This window comes from Canis lupus, chromosome 6 (assembly GCF_048164855.1).
Source record: "Canis lupus baileyi chromosome 6, mCanLup2.hap1, whole genome shotgun sequence".
NCBI lineage: Eukaryota > Metazoa > Chordata > Mammalia > Carnivora > Canidae > Canis > Canis lupus.
The window spans coordinates 75,558,509-75,577,305 of NC_132843.1; the positions used below are offsets into that span (position 1 = coordinate 75,558,509).

The 18,797-nt window shown below is 55.3% G+C and overlaps 1 protein-coding gene across 2 annotated transcripts in view; it reads right to left on the minus strand.

Annotated features, from left to right (window-relative positions):
• Positions 1-15,539: 15,539 nt before the first annotated feature.
• The window catches only part of MAPKAPK2 (MAPK activated protein kinase 2), a 45,472-nt gene continuing 42,214 nt past the window's right edge, over positions 15,540-18,797 (minus strand). For both annotated transcript variants that reach the window (XM_072831271.1, XM_072831272.1), the window contains exons 7-10: positions 18,430-18,554; positions 17,983-18,068; positions 17,749-17,829; positions 15,540-17,189 (exon numbers count right to left, since the gene is read on the minus strand). In XM_072831271.1, coding sequence (XP_072687372.1) covers positions 17,046-17,189; positions 17,749-17,829; positions 17,983-18,068; positions 18,430-18,554 — 436 coding nt within the window. In that variant the 3' untranslated portion in view covers positions 15,540-17,045. The remainder of the gene's footprint in view (positions 17,190-17,748; positions 17,830-17,982; positions 18,069-18,429; positions 18,555-18,797) is intronic.

Below are 18,797 nucleotides of genomic sequence, written 5' to 3' on the forward strand. Positions count from 1 at the left end.
GGCTCAGTGCTTGAGCGTCCGCCTTTGGCTCACGGCGTGATTCCGGAGTCCTGGGATCGTGTCCCACGCCAGGCTCCCTGCAGGGGCCTGCTTCTCCTCCCTCTGCCTATGTCTCTGCCTCTCTTTCTGGGTCTCTCATGAATAAATAAATAAAATCTTAAAAAAGAAAGAAAGAAAGAAAAAGAAACTTGGAAAAGCAAAGCGGGTTTTTTCCCTAGAGCCTTTGGAATGAGCATGACACTACTGATACCTTGATTTTGGATTTCAGAGAATACATTTCCATTGTTTCAAGTCCCCTAGTTTGGGGTAGTTTTTTACAGCAGTCGTAGGAAATTAAATACCCAGGGGTCAGCTACAATTCCAAGTCTTTTTTATTTTACTAATGATCCATTACTTCATTCTCACTCCGGGTTGTACATTGAAGTTTTTGTGTTTTGTTTGTTTGTTTTTACATTGAAGTTTTTGAAATTCAATGTATGACTCATGCTTATCTCTGTCTGCTTTACTTTTAGATATTTGGGGCAGTTGATCTAGCTTTCGATAAACTTCACTTCTTTATCTTTGTCCAAGATGATGGAATATTAAATACGGTGGGTCAAGGCCATAGCACCATAGATATCAGTCAAGGTCCTTCTCCTAGCTAGAAACAATGGATGGACAGCTATATCTTTTTTTTTTAAGGTTTTATTTATTTATTCATGAAAGACACACACACACACAGAGAGAGAGAGAGAGAGAGAGAGAGGCAGAGACACAGGCAGAGGGAGAAGCAAGCTCCATGCAAGGAGGCCGACGCGGGACTCGATCGCGGAACTCCAGGATCACACCCCGGGCCGAAGGCAGGTGCTAAACCGCTGAGCCACCCAGGGATCCCCTAGACAGCTATATCTTATCCACAGATCGATCACATAAGACTTTCTCAGATGCCTCAGGGAAATCCAGAACACACCAAGGCTACCAGATGTCCGAAGCCACCAGTGCAGCAACTGTACAAAACAAGCAGCTTGTCTAGATTAGAGCCACCTCTCCACTCAAGACAGGCGCCGTGTAAAAACTTTGGTTAATTCTTTTGAGTAAGTTGAATTCTCCAGCATCAGCGATCTGACCTACTGACTCTATGCTACTTGTTCTGTTCTGGCCTCGGCCTTCAGATTCAAGGCACTTTGTCTCCCAGGCATGACTTGGAGAGTCCCCTCAAATCTGACTCTGCACCCGCACCCACAGACTCTTCCTGACTCAAGTGTCTCCTTAAGCTCAATCCCGACAAGTGGCTTCCAGAGCCTCGTAGGTGGGACCTGAACACCTGGATCCTGGCAGCTGTTATTTTCTTTTCTACTTGTTCACACACCATAGGTTTCGTAATCTGCCATTCTTTCCACTCCTAAGGTGAAGAGAAGCAGTGGGGAGGCTCTCACAGAGAAACTGAGAATGAGAAAACAACTGAGAAAGCTCACGTGTTACAGGGTCCGCATGTGTCACAGAGGCTGAAGCTTGGTAAATAGGAGGCAAGACAAATGCAACTCCATGTTTATTGCCAGAAACCAAAGGCTTGGGTGAAATCTTGAATGCCTAGAAAGGGAAGAGGGTGGGGAAGTTCCCAACCTGCATCTCCCTTGAACTTTGGCAACCCCATGACTGGAATCATTTATTTGATGGTTGATTTTGCTGTACTAGGTTCTTTCCTCCCCTTCTCCTTTTGTTTCATAACACATGATAACACTCTCCTCCCTCCCCTCTTTTTTCTATGGAAAAATACTAAAGATGAATAAAGTCATATTAACATTATGAAATAAATAATCCATCATTCTAAAATCATAACATCTTTATCTTTATCCCTATACTCTGAATCAAATGGCCTTGTCACCCACAGGCTCTTTGCTAGATAAAGACTTGGCATCTTCTGTTTAGCCAGAAAGGAAAATAATCAGTCTTTTTTTTTTTTCTTTTTTTCTTTTTTTTAGCAGGGGGTGGGAAAATGAGAGGGGCAGAGGGAGAGGGTCCACGCCCAGCATAGAGCCCAATGCAGGCTCACTCTCACGGCCCTGTGATTATGACCCCAAATCAACAGTCAGATGCTTAACCGACTGAGACACCCAGGCACCCCGTCTTTTTATTTTTTAGATTTCCCCAAATCTACTTAGGATATTGGGATTAATTAGAATTATTGGAACTAGACAGCTTTATCCTTGGGTATATTAGTTAAGATACACTAGTTGCTGTAACAGATAAGTCCTGAAATCTCAGCGACTTAGAAGTTTATTCCTCACCCATGGAAAAATGTGTATGGAGAGACAGCAGTGAGAGACTACAGGCAAGAAGTCTGTTTTACAGCCATTGGTGCTGATGGAGGTTCTGTGTTCTAGTCCTGAGACAGGACGGATTCCCCTCACAAAAAAAAAAAAAAAAAAAAAATGTGGTTTGGATGTCAAGACTGATGACACCACGTGTACACACACCCACCAGGAAGGCATGGAGGAGGTTTATTACTCTCATAATGAGGCTTTCTTGGAAGGAAGAGGACTGGTTCCAAAAATGGCTTGAGAGAAAGCAGGGAGTGGTTACTGGCTTTGAGTCGGTGATAGGTAGGTGGTGGAGCTTGGGTAAGGATTCCCAGGCCCCGGCTGAGACTCTCATGGTTTGAACTTCCAGCCAGGGCCAAAGGAGGGAGGACTCAAGCTTTCCTGTCAGTTCTGAGGGGCAGAAAGGGAAAGGGCTTGAAAACTGTGAGCAAACATCAAAGGTGGAGCCAAACTCTTAATTACACTTTCCTGCCCTCCACACATGGCTTCTGTTGTCCTGGGTGCAGCCAGAAGGCAAGGGAAGGGGAAAAGGATTGTAGGTTTTAACAGGTTTTTATAGGTTTTAGCATGTTTAAAAGGTTTTAGGAGGTCGGGTCATATCCCTCCAGCCACAATCCACTGATTAGAACCAAGTGACCGAAGAACTGGAAGTGTTAGTCCCTGGCTGGTAGCCACTTCCCAGCAACAATGACGGAAGGTGCAAGAAACTCTACTGAATGGGGATCCCTGGGTGGCTCAGCGGTTTAGCACCTGCCTTCAGCCCAGGGCATGATGCTGGAGTCCCGGGATCAAGTCCCATGTCGGGTTCCCTGCATGGAGCCTGCTTCTCCCTCTGCCTGTGTCTCTGTCTCTCATCTCTCATGAATAAATAAAATAAAATCTTTAAAAAATATATAAAAAAATAAAAAGAACCTCTACGGAAGGTGCAAGCACCTCTAGCATAGAGCTTGCCTTTTCTGCCACGGTGGAACACAAGCAGCCATGGATCTAGGTGTGTGGGGCCCACAGCTTGAATAACTTAGAGGCTTTCAGAAAAGATAAATTAGAGCTTACAGACCCCAAATTAGAAAAGCAGTGCATGCAATCAGGACGCGGAGGCTGAAGCTTCACTAGCTTCACTATGTACAGGTCTCTCTTGCAAGTCATTCTGGTGCAGTTGTAGGGAGGCCCTCCAGGATCAGCTGGGACAAGCCAAAGGAAGGGGTGTAGTTTCTGGTGCACGGGGGCTGTGGTCACAGTGTCACACAGCTATGGAACTGCTTCCTGGGAGGGAGCACCTCCCTGGACTGGTGCCTTCAGCCACAGAGTTCATAGAACTCCAGTCCCTAGCGGGTGGAAACAAGGCACACGTGCTGTGAGAACCAGGGAAGAGCTTAATGTTATAAATTTGCAGTTAGTGAAAATGGGTAAAGTGTTACCCCTTTGGGACTGCGATACCTTAAGAAATTCCATCCCCTTGGGTTTTGCTCTATATGTAGCTATTAGGCGGTTTGGAGCAAGAATACTTTTTTAAAAAATGTTTTAAAAAATGTTTAAAAAAATTAAAAATTATTTATTTATTTATTTGAGAGACAGCGAGCACCAGCAGGGGGAGAGGATCTTAAGCAGGCTCTACCCCCAGCATGGAGCCAATGTGGGGCTGGATCTCACGACCCTGGGACCTGACCTGAGCTAAAATCAGGAGTCGGTCGTGCAACGGACTGAGCTGGCCAGGCCCCCCCGGGGCAGGCATAGTTTCAAAGCAAAACATTTATGGAGGTGAAACAGGAAAACTATAATTTGGTGTTCCCTGGGATTCCTGGGTGGCTCAGCAGTTTGGCGCCTGCCTTTGGCCCAGGGCATGATCCTGGAGACCCGGGATCAAGTCCCACATCAGGCTCCCTGAGTGGAGTTCGCTTCTCCCTCTGCTTCTGTCTCTCTCTCTCTCTCTCTCTGTGTGTCTCTCATGAATAAATAAATAAAATCTTTAAAAAAAAAATGTGGTGTTCCCTGATTCAGCAGGGTTGAGGAACAGCAGTATCCCTTTGCAGGCCTCCAGCCTGGAGATTCCACCTGAGGGATGCCGCCCAAACGTCCCTCACGCAGCCTGCTTTCTGGTTTGCCTGGGAGAGGGCCCGGGATATAAACCAGGGAAGAGCTAGGCCCCCCCAAATCATGACCCGTCCCTCCCCCTGGAGGCCCCATGCCTGTGAGAAGCCTGTGGCCCTGGGTGTCAGCTCCACTCGGGGCCACCGGGTAGGAGCCCGGGGGGCATCCACTCCTCTCCCTACTTTCTCATCTTTCTTTTCTCCTTTCTTTGATTTTCTCCCCGGGCCCGGGCCTGAGGTCGGAGGGGTCGGGGGTCGGGCGGCCGCGCAGGAGGCCACGGCTGAGGCGCCCGGGGGCATCGGGGGCATCAGGCGCAGAAGGAAGCCGCCCCCTTGTCAGGGAGGGGGAGAGTGTCGGCGGCAGGAGAGGCCACAGGAGTGGCCGTCCCCCCCCCTCCAGAGACCTTGCCCCCCAACCAGGCCTTCCTGGGCCTCAGCTCCTGGGGCTGCTCGGCTGCACCTGCCGCACCTGCCGCGGCCTCTGCTCTGCCTCCTCGGCACCCGCGGGGCTCCGCACCCCCACCGTCGGGGCACCGCTGGGTCTGCACATCCTCCTCGCCGGTGGGGAGCCCTGGGTGCTGCTGGGTCCCTGGGTGCTGCTGGGTCCCTGGGTGTCATGCACTGGCAGGGGGGGGGGCCCTGGGTGCTGCTGAGTCCCTGGGTGCCAGGCACAGGGAGGGGAGGAGCACTGGGTGCTGCTGGGTCCCTGGGTGCCAGGCACGGGGGGGTGCCCTGGGTGCTGCTGGGCCCCTGGGTGCCAGGCATGGGGGGGGCCCTGGGTGCTGCTGGGTCCCTGGGTGCCAGGCACGGGGTGGGGGGTGGGGTGGAGCCATAACAGAGCAGCCGCAAATGCCTGCCCTGGTGGAGTTTGTATCCCACTGGTGATCGGCTCGGTATCTAGATCTGTAGAAGGTGATCAGATCTTGGGGGAAAACATGAAGTCGGGTAGCTCTGCGGAGGGACATTGTATTTCAGTAAAAAAGGATGTTTAGAAATAAAGCCTTGGGGGCCACGTGGGGGGCTCAGCGGTCAAGCATCTGCCCTTGGCTCAGGGCGTGACCCCGAGGTCCCGGGATCGCGTCCCACGTCGGGCTCCCTGCATGGAGCCTGCTTCTCCCTCTGCCTGGGTCCCTGCCTCTCTCTCTGCGTCTCCCATGAATAAAGAAATAAAATCGTTTTATAAATAGATAAATAAATAAAATGAAAAATAAATAAAAATAAAGCCGTGGAAGGGAGTGGAGAGTGCCCAGAGGGAGGAGTCGGGGTGGGAGGCGGGGAGACTGCAGTTTTAATTGGAGCAGCGTAGGCTTGGCAGACGCGCAACACCCCGACAAAGGGGAGATGAGCTTAGCTGGTAGCTGCAGGAGCAGCGTTTCACCCGGGAGGGGGGCACTGGGCGGGGGGAGGAGACAGCCCATGCTGGGCCCTCCAGCCCTTCAGGTCCGTGAAGGCCGAGGCCTCTAATTTGGCCTGGGTGGCTTCCACTGCCCCCCCCTTTGCTCCAGGGGGACGTGTCCCGAAAGGCTATATCCGGGCCCTGTTCCACGAGACACTGTTCTCTAGGTGCCTAAGCTGAGCCTCAGTTTATCGATCTATAAAATGGGGATAACAATACGTCTACCTTACAGGGCTGCGGGAGGCCCGAATTCAAAAGAAAAGAGAAGGGATGATCCCAAAGGGGACCAGGCTCCCGGAACAGGGTTGGGCAGGAACGGGGCTGAGGGTGTACACAGGTTGGCTGTTTAATTCTCCCCAAAACGCTGCAGTGAAGATGCTCTCCTGTCACCGCTCACGAGGGGCAGATGGAGGCTTCGAGAAGTCCGAGGCCCCCAGGCGGCTCGCGCCAGAGGCAGAGGCGGGATAGACCTGCGGAGGCCAGGCCGGAGCCCGTCTTCTCTGCAGGTGCGAGCAGGTGGGTTCTGGAACCCACGCCGGAGACCAGAGCAGCTCTCACGTTTCCTCCCCATCAGCCCTGATCTCTGCGGCCGCCCGTGCGGGGATATAACCCAGTTTTCGTTGCCAAATTCTTCTAAGAGAAGAGAGCGATACTGCTGAAATCAGGGGCCTGATTAATTCTGACAGCTGTGGGAGGGGAGGCAAGAGACGCATTCTTAGAACCAAGGCGGGCCCCACGCTCAGCACATTCTAGATGCCATGGGCTTGGGGGTTTCGAGAGAAACCCTGTGACTCACCCTCGCTTCCCATGGCCCCTGTTTCACATGAAGGCACACAGTCTTCCCATCATTCTCCCCTGGCCCCCACTCTGCCGGGCACTGACACCCACCCCACCCCACCCCACCCCGCCCCACTTGCCCCCAGGAGGCACCCAGCTGCCCCCGCCCCGTCCCCACGTGAGTGGGGGTCCTCTCTGCTGGGCTACAGAGCCACCAGCCCAGGCCCAGGACACCCCTGCAGCAGACGCGCAGCGGCCTCCTCTCTCACCCAAAGCTATGCAGGGTTAACCCCCTTTCCTCTCCTTTTTCCTGGAATCGGTTTGCTCGCACAGCTGCAGTCGGGCTGCTGTGATACGTGGCGATGAGGAGTGCTGCCTGCGTGCCGGGCCTCATGCTCCAGCTTTACCTTGTGCGTGTGCCTCGCCAGCAAGCCCGTAGGGGAAGCCGTGTCATCATCGTGCAGCTGGGCCTTCTGAGAAGCAGATGCCGAAACGCAGTGGACAGGCAAGGGGCTTATTGAGGGGAAAGGTCTTTCCAGAGAGAAGGAAGGAGGCCCGTCAAGCCGGGGGGAGCCATCAGACTGTGGGGGCCCACCGAGGGGCACAGGCGAGAGGGTCGGGTGTGAGCGTGTCCTGCACTACTGTATGGTCTAAAGGAGCTTCTGCACAGTGGCCAGGGAATCCTCAAACCCAAATCAGCCGTCACTAGAGGCCTGGGCCCCCAGGAACTGGCTGGGGGCAGATGGAGGAAATGTGGGCCCGACGCAGATGCAGCAGTACGTTTGAGAGCACAGCGGTTGGGGTCCTAGCTGTGATTGCAGGTCTCTGCAGCACATTCCATAATTAATACTTATAATCCTAAATATTATTAGCAATTTTTGCATGTGTTGTGGGGATGCCTGGGTGGCTCAGTCAGTTGAGCCTCCAAGTCTTGATTTGGGCTCAGGCCAGGCTCTCTGGGTCCGGGGATGGAGCCCCATATCAGGCTCCCTGAAGTCTGCTTGTGTCACCCTTCATGTGCCCCTCTCCCTGCTTACATTCTTTCTCTCTCTCTGAAATAAATCAATCCTAAAAACATTTTGTGTGTGTGGAGTGCCACAATTATTCTCACTGAACTGGCTGATAAACCGAGGCTCCGTGAAGTCACCTGCACACACTTTGAACCCAGTTTACTATGTGACTCCAAGGCTTTCTCCGGGGCAGTGTGCATCTGAGCTATCGACCACCACACCTCAAGCCTGATTCCTCAGACTCCGTAATCAGCAGAGGGCTGGGCACACATTCAGTGTCCCATAAGGTGGTAGGGGTTGGGACCCCTGGGGGGCTCAGTGGGTGAGCATTGGCTTGGGGATTGAGTCCCACATTGGGCTCCCTGCATGGAGCCTGCTTCTCCCCCTGCCTGTGTCTCTGCCTCTCTCTGTGTGTCTGCCATGGATAAATAAATAAAATCTTTAAAAAAAAGGGGGGCGGGGTTGTAGGGGTTAGTGTGGCTGAGCTCCTGTACAATGAGAAAAAATGCTTGCAAGTCTCCTGTGTCGCCGGTAACGCCTAGAACCCCGAGGCAGAGTCAAGTCCTTCAGCACGAGCCTTCCTTTCAGGATCGCCCTAACCAGAGGGGAGCCCCTTTCTCAGCTCCCGTGGCCCTCTGGGCCTCTCTTCCAACACCTGCCAGTCTGCCTTATGTCAAAGTCCTTTGCACAACTGTCATCTCCCACGAGGCGCTTTGCAGTCCAGGAAGCCGATCAATAACATGCTCAAGACCAAATGCCAGCAGGAGGCTGAACAAGGCTGGAGCTCAGATTAGTCTTTGAGCCCTTCTGCATACACGCCCCAAAGATATGCAAATAACTGTAATTGAGTGAGCAGGGCCACCGACTCCGAGGGGAGGCTCAAGGAATCCCCCTTGCCCCTCCACATCTGATTCTTCCAGTCTCCCACTAGGCAACCAAGGGTACACATCTATGTTTTGGGAAGTGCTTCAAATGTCCTTTTATTCTCAGCTGACTTCGTCTATCCCCAGATTGCCCCACTGCTGACAGCGAATCCATTCATGGACCTGTCATTCAGAAAGCAATATGCAAAATGCATTCATTCATAAATCGATACTGTCTTCCTGGGAGTGCCGCCCAGAACATGAAATGCACGTGCCCCTTAATCTTACTTCCACTTCTAGGAACCTAGGCTACAGAAATCCGTACACATGTGCACAGAGATGTTGTACAAGATGTTTACATCATTGCAACATTAATACTAATATTTAAAAAAAAGGAGGAAATAAAACATCCATCAAAAGCAAATAATTAAATAAATTAGGGCTCATCTATGTTACAGAATTCTTGGCAGCTATTAAGAATATCATAGTTTTGGTGCACCCGGCAGGCTCAGTCAGTAGAGCCTATGCCTCTTGATCACGGAGTCGTGAGTTTGAGCCCCTCGCTGGGTGCAGAGATTACTAAAAACAACAACAACAAAACAAACAAACAAAAACAAAAATAAAACAAAAACAACTTTAAAATACGGTGCGGGGGGAATTTGATAATTCTGAGTTCAGTCATGGACACACACTAAGATAGGCTGAGTTAAACAAAAAAAGAAAGGCTGGGTTGTTTGTTTTTTTAAAAAGGCTGAGTTTAAAGAGCAAGCTGCACACTGATTGATGGGTATGGAAAAGTTCTGGAGAGGGGTTGTACGACTATGTGAAGATACTTCACACTATTTAACTCTGCACTTCAGAATTGTTAGGATGGGAAATTTTACGTACGGATGTTCGGCCACAATTTCTTTTAAGGAACAAGTTGTAGAACCATATGCCCAGTGATCCCATTAGTACCGGTTATTACCCTCAAAGAAATTTCTCACCTGTGTTTTAAGCATATATGTGTGTAGATACAGTAATAGAAATTTTTGTAGGGCTGGGTACTATCAAATTCACACCCGAGTGTTATGCAAAATTACTTGTGGAGAGGGGGGCTGGCATGGTTGGGTGAGGAGGAAGAGGTTGTGAAGAACTTGCCCATTTCATTCTGTGTGTATACACAAGTGTGCGTTTCTTTGCTGTTTGAATTACTAAAATTGCTTGTGTTAATTATCCTTGCGCTGCGCTCATCCATCCGACAGGTCCTCAGCAGCTACGCCGGCTCAGCTGCCCTTTTCAGAGCTTGGAATAAGCCTGATCAGCCTGGATTTCTCATCTCTTTCTCTTTCTTGCAGACTGGCTCAGGGGACGGCCTGCCCCTGTCCCCTTCCCTCCCGCCTTCTTCCCCGCTGCAGGGGGTGGGGGTGGGTGCGGTGAGTTGGGTCAGAGTCTCGCTATGAGGACCGTTACTTAGAACAGGCTTCTGACCAGAAAAGGAGACGGCCGAGTGCCAGAAAACCATCGGCCCTTCTAGGTCTTCCTGCAAATACCGGGGCTCCCTGGACCGCAGGCTCTAGGCACAGCTAACCGAGGTCTGGGGTTCAGACTTAGATGTGATCGTGGTTTCTTTGAAAAGTAAACCTCTGACTGGTGAATTTGGAACCACAGGTCTCCAAATCAGAGGGTAAGGCCTGGGAGCACTCCGCTCATTGTGAAACTCGAGGCCCCTGAGCCCCGGGAGGCTCTGCTTTTTGAGGAACAAGATGCCACGGCTGCCTGGACTGCCAGAGGGACTTTGGTCACGTTTCCCTTGGGCTCAGGCAGCAGCGGCCTGCGCGAGCCACCGGTTTGGACTGGGCCCAGGGACTCATTTGCATAGCCTTTGTAGGTCCTTGGCCTCTCAGGGCCCCAGCAACCGATCAGAAAGGTTAGGACCAGCACTTGGTCACACTGGGCCTGAGGGACAGAAACAAAACCCAGGGGGAGGGGAATGGCAAAGGGGGAAGGACAGTCCTGATATTTCACTTGCAAATCCTGCTGGCAGTGTCCCATGGAGTAGGAAACTTCGCTGTCCCATAGAGCAAGAAAGTTATGCAAACGAATGCATTTGCATGGCAGCCCTGGCCCCTAAAAATGACTTTACCACACACAGGTTCGTGCCTCTGCCTCTCGGCAGCTGCCGCTCAAGTCCCCCCCACCCCACATCTCGCCGCCTGCAAGCCACAGACGAGACTTCCTGGCCAGAGGCTCTGGGTAGTAATTTCCCCGCCACAGCAATAAGTATGCACCACCCCTCACCCGGGGTGGATGTCCATTCCGGTGTAACCCTAGGTTTGAGATGTTGGTTGGTTTGTGAAAAATAAAACAGGTGGAAGGTGAAGCATGTTAGAATTTGTATCTGCTCTGGGGCAGCTGTCAGGGGCCCTTGTCCCGGTGCCCGACGTGCGGTGTGAGGCCCACGAGGCTCCTGCAGAGAGGCCGGGCCTCTGGGTGGCCCTCGGAGGGGAGCAGGGCAGCCTTGTGACAGCCGTTCGGCCCACTGCTCCAGAGGAGCCCCCAGCTACAGGTAACGTTATCCTTTCTCGCCCTGACTTGTCAAATGTGTAACGAAAACTGACCTAAGTGGAAGGCGTCTTTCAAAATTGATGAACTGAAGTCGAGAGGGGAAATCCCTGTCAGGCTCTGTTCCCAAATCTCGGTATAGATGGGGGGCGGGGGGTGCAGGCCTCGTGAATGAGAGGAATCCAGGTGGGAGTGGCTGGAAAGACAGAGTGGAGAAGGGGGGCCCTCCTGCACTGGCCCAGCCGCTCTGGGAACCAGGGTGGAGGCTCCTCGAGGAGTCAGAAATCGAGCTACCCTAGGACCCAGCAATCGCACTACTGGGGATTTACCCCGAAGAGACAGATGTAGTGAAACGCCTGGGACCCCTGCACCCCGATGTTCACAGCAGCAATGTCCACGAGAGGCAAACTGTGGAAGGAGCCTCGATGTCCTTCGGCAGATGAATGGATGAAGAGGACGTGGCCTACAGATACGTGGAAGATTCCCCAGCCATCAGAAAGGACGATCCCCACCACCGACACTGACGTGGATGGACTGGAGGGTCTGATGCGGAGTGGAGCTGGTCCCCCGAGAGGGACGATCATCACAGGGTCTCACGCATACGGGGAATATAAGAAACCGTGAAGGGGATAAGGGAAAGGAGGGGAGCTGAATGGGGAAAATCAGAGAGGGAGACACACCTAACTCCTAACTGGGAACCGAACAAGGGGTGCTGGAAGGGGAGGAGGCGGGGGGGCGGGGGACTGGGTGATGGGGGGGCATGTGATGGGAGGAGCCCTGGGGGTTATGCTGCATGTTGGCAAATCGATAACAATAAAATAAATAAAAACAAAGGTAAGAAAAAAAGAAAGTGGGCAGAAACACACCCAGGACGCCCTCTTAGGGCGGTAAATCAGATTTCCCTCGGAGGACCTGCTGGGGGTCAAAGGTCAAGCTGAAGGGAGGGCGGAGGGGGCACGGACAGCAGTTCAGACAGAAAGACAGAAGGGGGAGCCTGTGCCCCAAGGGAGGAAGGGCTCTGCAGGGACAGGCGTGGAAGCTCGCCTGCGCCCTCCCCTCGTCGTCTCCGTCCAGACTGCCCGCGCAGGGGGCGCCCCGGGGTCCCAGCTCGCCTGCCCCTGGGGCCCGAGCACCGGGTGCCGCGGAGGAGCTGAACCTGAACGAGCCACTTCAACCTCTGCGGGCTCATCTCGGCCGGTGAGTCAAGGAGGCCGAAGCACTGACCCCCTCACGGGGTGGGGGCCTGCAGCTTGGGGGGGGAAGCGCCCCTTAGGCCCTGGACCGTGCCCCCTGCTTCTCAGAGTCCTGGTGAGGCCGCCTGGGGCGTAGAACTGGTATGAGCCCCAGAAAGGCAAGCATGTGAGGGCTTCGTCCAGAAGGATCCAGGCTGTGCAGCTCTGGACCCCACTCATCCCTCCGACGTCTAAGCTCCCTGGTCCCCAAAGGCAGCTCAGTAAGCGCCCGGGTGTCCCGTGATGTAGGATGCGGGGCGTCTCCTCACACCTGTCCCACAGCACAGGGAGGGGACAGCTGGGTGACTGGGTGAACTTGCCAAAAGGACTCTCGGAGCTGCAGCTTGGTGTCCCTTTCAAAGAGAAGCTACCTCCACACCTGCCCCCCCCCCCCCCAGGCTGACGGAGCACTTCCAAGAGCCGGGCAGAGGCTGCCCTCCGGGCCCCACTCAGGCCCCACCGGTTTGTTTACATCCCCGGGTGGCTAGGACACCCACTTTCCCCGGCCGCACCAGCGCCTTCCTCCTCCCTTGAATAACTGAATTTCCTTCACACCCCAGCAGGCACTACCCACTGTACCCACTCGTCACTCACAGCCCCCCACAGGCACTTCCTGTCTCCGACCAAGGCAAGGAAACCCCCAAATTTACTGTTATTGTTTATCTAACCAACGCCTCCCCAACCCAAAGCACAGACAGGCCCTCCAACTGAGGGCGAGACTGATCCGCCTAGGCCGCTGCCCCACTCCAATCCTAGGGCTCCCTGTGCCCTCTGGGCCGTGGGGCTCGCCACGGCACAAGGCCACCTGGCACCTTCCGGAGCAGGGACATTCATGAGCTCATGGAGCTCCTCACAGTAGCCACGGGGTGCAGGAATGTCACCCCCACTTCAGAGAAAAGGAAACAACTGCACTCAGTGGAGAGGAATCCATTCTGTCTCACCTTGGGTGCCCCTCGGCCCACTTCCTTATCTAGAAGACGTTAGCGATTTTTTGTGTTTTTTTTATTTCAAGAAACTCTATCAACTTGGAAGCTGGAGCTCCAGGCGAGATTCACCTCTGCTTAGTTGTGAGACCTTGAGAGAGTCGTTTTACCTCTGTGAGGCTGTGTTTCCTGTTAGGGGAATTGGAGACTAGTCCTCCAGCCCTCTTGACACCTTACACCACTTTGGCATGTTCCGGAATCACACCCCGTTGCCTCCTGCCCCAGCCTTTGCCTTTAGGTCCAAGTTCTTTCTCATCCTGTCTGGGAATTTAGCAGGAGGAAGTTCAGTAACAGGGAATCACGGAGCCCCTCGTGCGTGGGTCAGGGGCACGAGGAGGAGCACAAAGGGAGGGCAAGATCCCATGGGCCAAGCAGGGCCCCTCCTGGCCCTTCCCCCCAGCCATCCTCCCTGAACACCACATCCAGGCGGGATCGTCCCTGGGCACAAGTGTGCTGAGCCGAGCTGACCCAGCAGACACAAGGGTCAACATGTGGGGCAGGAGGCTGAGAAGGCTGAGCCAGGCCTCTGCGCAGAGCGAGCACCCCGCAGATGCCCACGTCCTGATCCCCGGACATAGGCACATGGTTCCTTACACGGCAAAAGGAACTGCAGGGGGATTAAGGTTAAGAGCCTGGTGATGGGGGAGATTATCCTGGATCATCTGAGGAGGCTCAGTCTAATCCCACAAGTCCTTAACCGTGGAGACCGCGCTCCCGGCTAGGTCAGAGATGGGACCACAGAAGCGTCAGAGGGTGCGACGCTGCTGGCTTCAAGGATGGACGAAGAGGGGCGCCTGGGTGGCCCAGTCGGTTAAGCATCTGCCTTCAGCTCAGGTCAGGATTCCGGGGTTCTGGGGTCTGCTCAGCAGGGAGTCTGCTTCTCCCTCTGCCCCTCCCTCCCACTTATACTCTCTCTCTCTCAAGTAAGTAAATAAAATCTTAAAAAAGAAAAAAAAAAGGAGGGAGGTAAAAGGTCATGAGCTAAGGAATGCAGGAGCCTTTTGAAGCTGGAAAAGGCAAGGCAATGGAATCTTCTAGAGCCTCCAGAAAGGACCGCAGCTCTGCGGAGACTTTGGTTCTAGCCCAGTGAGACCCCATCAGACCTCTGACCTGTGGAACTCCACTACATTTGCGCTGTTTTAGGCCAGAAATGGAAAATGGATGTGGCCTCCAAAGACGGCAGAGCACGGGCGCCGCCCCCGGGCACGCGCACCCTGGCTCCCCTCCTCCCAGCCCTCGTTCCCTCTTCCTCCATGTTCTCGGCACTTCTGACACCTGTCTCGGTGCAGCCAACACAACTGGACTTCCCGGGGAGCAAAACCGCCCGTGGGCTTATCCGAGCCGTGGTTTCTACACGGGTGAGTGGTCTCACGCTGGGCCCCGAGCCTGCCAATCCACCCAGGAGCCATAAAGGGGGGTCGGGGGCCACGAGGGGCCGCCCTGCCTGTGCCCACAAGCCCGAGCCGTGGAGCCGTGATCCTGCCAACGACTGAGGGGCACGAGCAGGCCTCTCCTGTGGGCAGAAGGCCAGGTGTGAGGATGGAGAACACCCCAGGCCTCTGGATCCTGAGTTCTAGTCCAAACCAGGCTGCTATGTGACCTGCAGCACATTCACGTGCCCTCAGTCAGCTCCCTGACTCATGCAGCCTGGGGAACCACCCTGCCTTGCCCTTCTCCCCAGTCAGCCCCGGGGACCACGTGAGAAAATGTGAACTAGGGTGCATCGCTGTTCCATCTGACTGCAGGGAAGAGCAGTGGGGCCAGCAGACCGATTTCCACCTTAGACCCCACCGCAAACTGGTCCACTGTGTGATCCCAAACGTCCCACCTCTGGGCCTTGCTCTTCCCATCTGTGCAGTGGGGGGAACAGGTCAGGTGACCATGGCAGGGCTCTTTCAGGTCAGTGTAGACTCTTTCAGTGTAAGCTTAACCCCTATTGCCCCCTCCTGGAACTTTCGGGAATGACACCACCCTGCTCCCTTGGTCTCTCCCAGGATTTGAACCCAGAAACACACCCCACCGCGGGCTGAGGCGTCCAGCACCTGGCTGTGGCTAAACAGGTCAAAGGATCATGTGCTGAGAAGCCAGCGGGCTCCCGATTCGGTATTTGACGAGAGAGCAAGGGCTCTCCACCCCATGCTGCCCCCCGACCCTGCTCCAGAGAAGAAAGAGCAGCATTCGTGCCCCTACAGCAGACACAGCCCGGCCAGCCCGCGGCCAGGCCAGGTGCTCCCGCACCCACACCCAGGGAGCCCTCCCAGCATATACCAGCACTCTCCACTGGGGTGCAAAGAGGAGAAGTGGGGGGTGGACAGGCTGCGTCCCACGAAGGAAGAGCAAGAAAACCTTTCAACTATTAAATCCGTTTAGTAAAGACAGTTTCGCTCATACAAAACAACAGTTTACAACAATCTGAGTGCTGGCCACGCCGTCAGGGACCGGGAGGCACTGGGGGCCCTCAGAGCCCTTGCCCACATCCGGAGAAGATCTGGGGTGCTCCTCCAGCAACTCGGCCCCGAGGGAGACGAGAGCTGGAGAATCAGTGCCCACCCCTGGCCCAGAGACCTCCCCCCACGCTGCTCACTAGTACCGGGGGGAGGGCCCTTCCCGCCCCCCCCCCCACTGGCCTGGACACACAAGGCTGAGTTGCTTGGGGGTCAAGGTGAAGTGGCTAACGGAGGCGGGGGCAGAGTCGGGACATCTTTGGTGTGAAGACTCCCCCACCCACCCACGGGGCCACCCAAGGGGTGCCGCCTCTGCCCTCGAGGGGGAGCCGGCCGGTACCCCCAGGGGCCCAGGAGAGGCGGCAAAATGCAAAAGCTCCAAGTCACTTCTAAACAGCCCAGGCTCCCCCCATGGGAGCAGAGAAGAGGCCCATTGAGAAGTGGCTCAAAATATAGGAAAAATCATCAAGAACGGGTTAATCATGGCAGGAAGGGGGAGAGAGGCTACTGGGTAGGGAAGCGCCTCAGAAGACTAGGACCAGCACTGCACGGGCGCCCACGGGTGGGGGTGAGGGTGGTCCAGCCTTCCCGACCGCTGGGCCGGAGCCCAGGTGGCTCCTCTCTGCCTCCCAGAACCACCGGGCAGGCTGCGGGGCCGGGCTGAGTCGGGGCAGGCTTCTCAGGCACTTTGGCAGACCTGACGCAGGCACGGCAGGCCCAAGGAGGGGTGAGGTTCTTGAGCCACAGCAGGGGCCCTCCCTCTGCAGCCCTGCCTGCCCCTGGCCCCATGAACATGCACAGTCCCAGACACAGATCCGGGCACGTGCGCACACACACACACACACAATCACACTCGCCTCTGTCTGTCTGGCACATCGGTGAGGTCTGAGGGCTCCCGCAGAGGCGGGTGGCATCCTGGCCCCGGCCCCGCAGGGCCCCGAGCTCCCAGAATGCCTCAGTCGCAGGGGCCCCCGGCCGGGATGGGGCAGGAGAGGCCAGGTGGACGCAGGGACGCTCCCTCGGACAGTTGCCACAAACACCCCTGAACCAACCCCGAGCCCTTACACATCCAGAGAGGAAGGGGTCTGGGCAAGAGGAGGCCGAGTGGGGGAAAGAACAATAAAAGAAGTTTCATAAAAATTCCAAGTCAAATTACTGATAAAATTGCAAAATGAGCACAGGTTCCAGAGCGTCTTGCTCTTTTCTCTCCGCACCGCCCGCAGCCTCCCAGCCTCTCCCTCTCCGAGGTGGTGGGAACCACAGGCGGGATGCGGCCTCGGACGGGCTCTGGGCTCCACGCTGCCGAGGAGGGAGGTGAAGCGGGCAGTCCTGGGTCTCTTCGTTTAAAAAATATATTCAGGTCGAGAGTTATTGCTTGTCCGCCAGTGGAGCGGGACGGGCTCAGCAGCTCAGTGAGCGAGGGCCGCGGCCTCCAGGGCCCGAGCTTTCTTCCGCCTCTTCAGAAGGAGAGGGTTGGACGCATCTTCGATCTTTTTTATCTTGATCTGCTCGTAGTCGACACGCATTGTGGCCAAGGCACTGGTCATCTCCTCCTGGGGAGGGGGCAGGGTGACCCCACAGGGCGACAGGGGAGATAAGAGACACAGGGAAGGGCAGGGTGAGGGCGACAGGGGGTGGGAGCAGAGAAAGGACAGGCTGGTCAGTGGGTCCGAGGCTGACAGTAGCCTCAACCCCCGCCGGGGTCACCAGAGCCTGCTCACAACCGTAGGGTGTGTTCCCAGAGCCCCCAGCGACCCCACTGGAAGCAGAAAGAGCACTGGACTAGGAGTCAGGGGACCTGGGCTCTGGTCCACCCCAGCCCATCGCTAGCTGTGTGACCTTGAGCAGGTCACTCTCCCTCTCTGGACCTCGGGCTCCTCATCTGCAAAACGAGGAGACGGTACCAGATAGCCTTTCGGGTTCCTTATAGGGAACCACCGCAGGCCCAGCCTGGCCAGGGAAGGGGCTCAGAGTCACTGCTCTCGCTGTGACAGAAATCCCTGGGGTGAGCGAATGCAGACTCACACCCCCCCACCCCACCGGCCAGCACCGCCCCTCACCCCCGGGCACCCACCCCCACCCCGGGCCCCTCGCAGCCAGCGGTCCCCTCACCTTGACATCCTCCCACCGCTCCTTGTCCTCCTTCAGGACCCGGCTGGTGTGCAGTGGGGTTTGAGGGACCTTTGTTGATTGCTGTGGGGGAGAAAAGGAGTTCAAGGGAAAGCCTGGCGGGGAGCAGAGTGGTGGCTGAGCCCTTGCCCGAGCCCTCGCCCTCGCCCTCGCCCTCGCCCTCGCCCTGAGGGTCGGTTTCCACTGACCCGGGTCCCTCTGGCCCACCAGGCTTACCATGATCCAGGGGTGGTTCATGAATTCCGTGATGGTCATCCTCTGAGTGGGCTCTGTTTTCAGCAGGTTCCGGATGAGCATCTTCACTGTGGGGTGGGGCAGGGGACAGAGACAGCTCAGGGGCCACCCTCTCTCTTCTGCTTCTTCCCAAAGTTTTCAGGGAGAAACCAGACTTAGGGGCACAGGGGGGTGGGGGTGGAGGGTTGCCTGGAGGCAGACTGCCCACAGAGCCGGTCCCGAGGGGCATTATGGTTACACCTCTTGATAGGTTACATGCAGCCCCACGCCCGTGGCCCAGGATGGGTCCCTCACGCAGACAGGACATGCCCAGCAGGTGTGAGCACAGGGATGGACCCACTGCCACACCACTCCTGGGGGCCGGATCCTGCAGGTACCACGTGTGCGCACGCATGTGCACGTGCACAGGGTGGGGGAGGGGGTCCTTACCTTCCTCTGATACCTCCGACCACTCTGGGTTGGGAAATTCATACTGGCCCATTCGGATGCGAGTCTTCATGCCCGGAGAGATGGCGAGACCATGGTTGGAGTAGAAGGGGGGATACCCACACAGCCTGAATCAAGAAGCAGGAAGAGAGGGGGACAGTGCGGGTGTTATTCGGGGGACTTGCACCAGGAACAGAGTGAGGAACAGGCTTCTTAGAAAGGTCACAGAGAAATGCACTCATGGATTTCAGGCACAATATACGAAATCAAGAACAGGCCCCAGAAATCCAACACACCCAGCATCTAAACCACACATTTTCCTGCCTGTGAGCTAGTTTATACCTGCCGCTTAGCTATCAGAATCCAATAAG